The sequence below is a fragment of the Mustelus asterias genome, chromosome X (genome assembly GCF_964213995.1).
Source record: "Mustelus asterias chromosome X, sMusAst1.hap1.1, whole genome shotgun sequence".
NCBI lineage: Eukaryota > Metazoa > Chordata > Chondrichthyes > Carcharhiniformes > Triakidae > Mustelus > Mustelus asterias.
The window spans coordinates 13,218,429-13,225,080 of NC_135834.1; the positions used below are offsets into that span (position 1 = coordinate 13,218,429).

Consider the following 6,652-nt stretch of genomic DNA (forward strand, 5'->3'; position numbering starts at 1 on the left):
AACGTGCAGACTCCACACAGACAGTGACCCAAGCTGGGAATTGAACCCAGGTCCCTGGCGCTGTGAGGCAGCAGTGCTAACCACTGTGCCACCGTGCCACCCCCTTCATTGGAACAGCATCTTGGTGTTCAAACTGGCTGAGAGATTGAATGGCAGAACGCTATGTACCCAGGATTTCCCCTTCACTTGTTCACTGGTTACAGCATTAATTTGTACAAGATGGTGGTCACAGCCCCAACATCATGGCTGTGGTGCATAAAGTCACAAGAAATAAAAAATTCTCCTGACTCAGAAATGTTACCACTATAGCTGTGTTTACAATGCACTGCATTGCAAGCATGAAGGAATATTTTTGTATATTGGTTTGGGAGAAGACAGCAGAAATTCTATGACACTGCTGCCAAGAGTATCCCATGTCGACCACAACACCACCGGATCCTTACCCTCTTCACATGGCTCAAGTGAGCAGGTGTTGGCTAGGATTTGGGGCGGCAGTGGTTAGCACTGCTGCCTCAGCGCCAGGGACTCAGGTTCAATTCCAGCCTCGGGTCACTGTGTGTGTGTGTGTGTGTGTGTGCATGTGTGTGGAGTTTGTGCATTCTCCCCGTGTCTGCGTGGGTTTCCTCCGGGTGCTCCGGTTTCCTCCCACAGTCCAAAGATGTGCGGGTTAGGATGATTGGCTATGCTAAATTCTCCCTTGAGTCAGGGGGATTTGCAGGGTAAATATGTGGGGTTATGGGGATAGGGCCTGGGTGCAGGCTCGATGGGCTGAATGGCCTCCTCCTGCACTGTAGGGATTCTTTGATTCTACAAAACGTAAAACTTACTGCTATCAAAAGTGAGGTTTACATAATTCAACGTATTTGTCTAATATTCTAATCTATTGAAACAGTACAATCTATCAAACAGTGTCAACAAGGGCTCATTTTACATTGGCTTCAACTCTGCTGTGTGGCGGGGGTGGAGGTGAGGGGGAAATGCCGTATTTGGAATTGCTGGAACTTTATATCAATTTTTCAAAAGATATATAATGCCAATTTGAATTTTAAACTTAAAAGGTTCACTAATTAATCAGGACTGGTGGAAGGCACGGTTTTTAAAAATGTTCCCAGTGGAGTCCAAGTCGCTGAAAAGGATCACTTTGTTTTATGTACCCCTAGATCCAGTTTATTGTTAAAATGTATGCCATTAGAGGGCCATTCAGCACAAAATAAGCCTCACGTTGACTGTTTGGAGGTCATCTCTTTGAATTTGGTTTGTTTGTGTATATGGCCATCAGATGTTCCAGGAAGAGTAGCTGTTGGGAAGAGTTGACTTTGGATCTCTGTGTCCAGGAGTGGCAAGTTAGAAAATTATTCAGTGATCAGGTTACTGGGCAGTTTTAGGATGGCAAAATATTAGGAGGTTTTCCAGACTCTGCGGGTAGGTCTTTTGTATATTATTTTTTGTTTGCAAGTAATGTGATGATGTAAATGATATCAAAATGTATCCTGATATAGTTTAACTTATTAACTTCTCTTGCTCAAAGGATGATGGTTCCCAAGATTTTGAGACTATGGTTTGTCAGGAACATATGAAAATTGTGCATTGTTTTTATATCAGTATTATTCCCTTCAGAAAAGACCTGATTAGAAAATGACCTAATTTTGTTTCCTTTAGGTATCAGCTCTCCTGACTTTGATAACCAGACTCTTGCTGTTTTACGGGGCAGAATGGTCAGATATTTGATGAGGTCGCGAGAGGTAAGGCAGTATTTTCTTTGATGTGCAGATGGTTGGAGGATGTCTTAGTCATTTTGTTTCAGTTTTAAAGATACAGCGACTGTTTTAAAACTTTAAAATGTCCAGCAGGTCAGTCAGCACCTCCGGGTTTAGGAACAGGAGCCTTCTCCAGAACTGTCCAAATCACAGGCAGAGTATCCATCTCTCCGTGCTCTGAACTCCTCCTTTCTAGAATTCCAGAATTGGTTACAGCACAGGAGGAGGCCGTTTGGTCTGTTTTACTGACTCTCTGCAAGAGCAACTCAACTAGTCGGCACGGTAGCACAGTGGTTAGCACAGTGGTTAGCACAGCTGCTTCACAGCTCCAGGGTCCTGGGTTCGATTCCCGGCTCGGGTCACTGTCTGTGTGGAGTTTGCACATTCTCCTCGTGTCTGCGTGGGTTTCCTCCGGGTGCTCCGGTTTCCTCCCACAGTCCAAAGATGTGCGGGTTAGGTTGATTGGCCAGGTTAAAATTGCCCCTGTGATGTGTAGGTTAGAGGGATTAGCGGGTAAATATGTGGGGGTAGGGCCTGGGTGGGATTGTGGTCGGTGCAGACTCGATGGGCCGAATGGCCTCCTTCTGCACTGTAGGGTTTCTATGATTTCTATGATTTCTAGTCCCAGTCATGCCTGTCTTTTTCCCCCTCAGGCCTGAAGATTTCTTTCTCTTCAGATAATGATCCAATGCTTTCATTTGAAAGTCTTGACTGAACCTGCTGTGGGGTGACCACATCTGTAAAGCTCCAAGTGGACCACAGTGACACCAGCTGTTGCTCGAGCTCTGAAACCCAGAGCTCAATGCAGTGTTTCAGATCCTAACTACTTGCAGTGTCCTCTGGATTCTTCTGCCAATGAGAACAGTTCTCTATCTACTCTGCACAGACCCCTCATGATACCTCTATCAAATCCTCCCGACCTTCTCGAAGGAGAATGGGCCCAGCTTCTCCAGCCTATCCACATTACAGAAGTCCCTCATCCTTGGGAATCATTCTTGTGAATCTTTTCTGTACTCTCTCTAAACCTTTCTCATCCTTCCTAAAGTGTGGTGCCCAGAAATAGAGACAGTCCTCAAATTGAGGATGAGCCAGTACTTTATATGGGTTTATCTTAACTTTCTTGCTTTTATACTCTGTGCCCCTATTTATAAAGCGCAGAATCCTGTATGCTTTATTAACCACCTGCATGAATAGTTATCCAGGATTAATGATCTTGAGATGCATACCTGGAGGAACTGTGAAGAAATCAACACTGAGTATATCAGAACTTGAATATATGAGTATAAATCTAAACAAAATATATATCATACCTCTTATAGGTACAAGTATAGCTTTTATGATCATTAAACTACTTATGGTCTTAGCCTCATGTTACTAATTACTGATTTATGAACACGGATGTGAAGAATTCTGTAATGAGAAAAATCTCAAAAATGCCGAATCTTTAAGGATTTGGACAGGTGAATAGTTTGATTGGTCCAGATCTTTTTTCCAAATCAGCCCTCTGTTTAAATAAAGTCTCTTTTCCCCATTTAACACACACGCTTCTTCTCAACAGATAACACTGGGTAGAGCCACAAAAGATAATCAGATTGATGTTGACCTGTCTTTAGAAGGACCAGCGTGGAAAATCTCTAGAAGGCAAGGTAATGATGAGCAAGTTCTTCTATGTTGCAGTTGTTGCTAGGTCACTGAGCAGTGGACCTGTAGGCTACAATCAGTGTCAACACCATTGTGACTAAACATCATGTGAGTACAGTGAGTTTGGTAAGCCCTCTGTGTAGTGTTCTTCTAAAGCTTAGTTCACAGCTGGGGCAAAAAAGGGTTTTCAGTTGACAACCTTAGAGCAGTCAGGTTTTTTTTCCTCCCTCCATTTTAATTGCAGTCTACATTTAGACCGTGATTATCTTCCTCTTGTATGGATTGTAAATGTATAATATATACATTGGTATGTGTGTCTCATGCGTGAGGAATGGGAGACCACAAACTTTGAACCAATTGATTTTTTAACACTTATCAACGTAGTGCAGTTTTCAAAAATATTTTTTGCTGTCTGATATCCACAAAATATATCCCCTCCAGATTACTGTCTGCACTCATTAAATGTACCAGGCTGTGAATGCACTTGTACAGTGATACAATAGCACAGAGGGAGACCATCCAGCACATTGCCTTTGGTAGAGTTATCCTAATAATCCCACCCCCAGTTCTTCCTTTCTTGTGCCTCCTCCCCAGGTGATTTTCTTTTTGAAAGAGGCAACCAATTAAGACTTGCAGAATTCTCTGAGAAATACCAATGTTACTAGACACTTAAATGCTTGTGTGGTAGCTGTCTGGATTTTAAGATAGGCTCGCCTTGTTTTAATGTGGAATAGGAGCAAATAGGAATCTGTAACAATATAATAGACATGGCTCAGAGAGGTTCTAATAATGCTGGATGATTACTATTTGTGTAGCAATGTGTCTCAAATGGAATTGCTTTTGAAATAAATTGTGTTTGTATTTAAGGTATAATAAAACTAAAGAACAATGGAGACTTCTTCATTGCTAATGAAGGCCGACGTCCCATCTACATCGATGGCAGGCCTGTACTGAGTGGAAATAAATGGAAATTGAACAACAATTCTGTTGTTGAAGTAAGTGTTGTGTCCAATATGAGAATCATCTTGCACTTGTCAAATATTCACTGTGTTAAGATTATGGCACATATTTGGTACAAATAGACGTTAGTTCACCTGGATTTTCAGTAAGGTTTTAAAAAAAAGTTCCTTAGGCGAGATAAGTAGCCAGTGATGATGTATTTCGTGGGACCTTTGTTCTTCAGAAGATTTGTGAATATGTTACTGAGCAGGTAATGGGTAAAATGGAGATTCATCTTCAGTGTGAGATTAACCAATTGTATTGATGGATGCAGTTTTTTTTGGTTTAAATTTCTAGCATGGAAAACTGAAAGAGTTTTTTTGTTTTTTTTGTAGATTGCTGGCCTTCGCTTTGTATTTCTAATTAACCAGGATCTGATTGCACTAATCAGGGCTGAGGCTGCCAAGATGAACCAGCAGTGAGAGGAAGATTCCAGTCTCTGAGCAAACCGTCAACAGTTGCTGAAACTAATGACGAAGGCATCATTGTTGGTGGCCAGGGAGTCGTAAGCCTCCTGATCTCTGGACTGTAAAAACTGTTTTTTCTAAATTTAGAAGGATTAACAAACACAGGACCAGAGCCACTAGTACTCATCAATAGACGTACCATGGACGGTGTTGCTTTTCCCTTGTATGGACTAACTGGATGAAAAATGGAGCTTAATAAGCAAAGCAGAGGAAAGAGAGCACAAACCTGACATTCACAATTGTAGATGACTCCAGTTAGAATGTTCTTTATCACTTTCACAAATCCATTCCCATGTTCTGTCACAATTTTCTGTAAGTTTGTTATTTAATAGAATTAAACCATGGAACATTAATTCAGAGCAATGAGGTAAAATTTTCACTTCTAATTTGTTTTTGTATTCCAAGTTAAATTGTTCATGAAAAATATATTTTCAACTTCAAAAAGTTAGGGAAAACTTTTGAATAGTTTACAGGTATTTTTCATTTATGGACATGCAGTACTCATTGCCACTCCGCTAATTCGTTTTGGTATTCTTTCCACTGCCAAAATTAAAAAAAAAACATTTCCCCAACTTCTGATTTATACTGACCTTGTTATACTTGTAGCAAAATGGCTTCACAGCTCTCTGGGCATTGTTTGGGTTTCAGGGACATCTGCAGTGGAATGGATTGGAGCAGTACAGCAAACTACAGCCTTAGGGGCCCCAGCTTTTCATCTGGCCCAGATCTATGCTAGGCTATTCAGGGTGATCCAGGAAACATTCTGAGCAGGAATTGGAGAACTGGCTAACATTAAATACTGTTACAGTAAAGACCACAAATGGTCATTTCTAGCATTTTTCATGCTGATTGGATATTTTGATTTACTTACAATATTTTGGAAAATGATTGTACTTTAATTTTAAAAAAATACTACCTACCAATAGGCCCACATCATCCAGCAAGAGCCAGGTTTTGATCTGAGGCCCAAGATTGAATGTCTAATTCTAAAATGTATGCATAAACCCTTACCCTCCCCAACTAATTCCTAATGAGGTCACACTAAATTATCTTATCAAAAGCTCCCATGGACCGTAGGTTGCCCATCCCTGTTGTAAATGCTTATACTAAACCAGTGTAGGGTCATGGGGGGGAAAAGGGGCAATTGTATAGGGTCTGCGTAATTAATTGTCTTGTACAGTTTAGTTCTGTTTGCCCAATTTCAATTCTTGAGAGAATACATTTGTCCATTATGTTGAGAAATTGGATTCTGTGTCACCAGCTGTGATGTCTACTACAGTGAGAGCAGAATTTATTAAGTCATATTAAATATGGATATACAGGGCCAATTTTTAGGGGTTGCACTTAGATTGATGCTAATGGAGTTTGAGGTTTCTGGCAGGTTATTTGATCACAAATTTAATAGTTATGTTTCACATCACCATAATTGCTTTTAAGAAATGAATATATATCTCAAGTACAATTCAAAAAGACCAAGGGAATGGGACTAAGTGGCTAGCTGTTTGAGAGCCAGCACAGGTACGGATGAGCTGGATGACCTTATGTGCAGTATGATTCTATTTAAATAGCAAATGTTATGCTCAAATTTTGAAAGAAGGGGCAACATTTATTATTTTACCTGTCCGAGGACATAGCTTAAACGGATGGATAGTGGATTTGATGGGATACAAACCATCTCTCAATACTTGCTAAATGGAACTCTGATTAAATTTACTTTGGTACATTTTTCTTGTTTTAATTAAACATATTACCATAACAAAAGTAAAAATAACTCTCCAAATAAGGTGC

The 6,652-nt window shown here is 40.5% G+C and overlaps 1 protein-coding gene across 4 annotated transcripts in view; it reads left to right on the top strand.

Annotated features, from left to right (window-relative positions):
• mcrs1 (microspherule protein 1) overlaps positions 1–5,230 on the top strand; it is a 27,138-nt gene extending 21,908 nt beyond the window's left edge. For all 4 annotated transcript variants that reach the window (XM_078201288.1, XM_078201285.1, XM_078201286.1 and 1 more), the window contains exons 12-15: positions 1,660–1,742; positions 3,316–3,403; positions 4,266–4,393; positions 4,733–5,230. In XM_078201288.1, the coding sequence (XP_078057414.1) occupies positions 1,660–1,742; positions 3,316–3,403; positions 4,266–4,393; positions 4,733–4,819 (386 nt within the window). In that variant the 3' untranslated portion in view covers positions 4,820–5,230. The remainder of the gene's footprint in view (positions 1–1,659; positions 1,743–3,315; positions 3,404–4,265; positions 4,394–4,732) is intronic.
• The last annotated feature ends 1,422 nt before the right edge of the window (positions 5,231–6,652 follow it).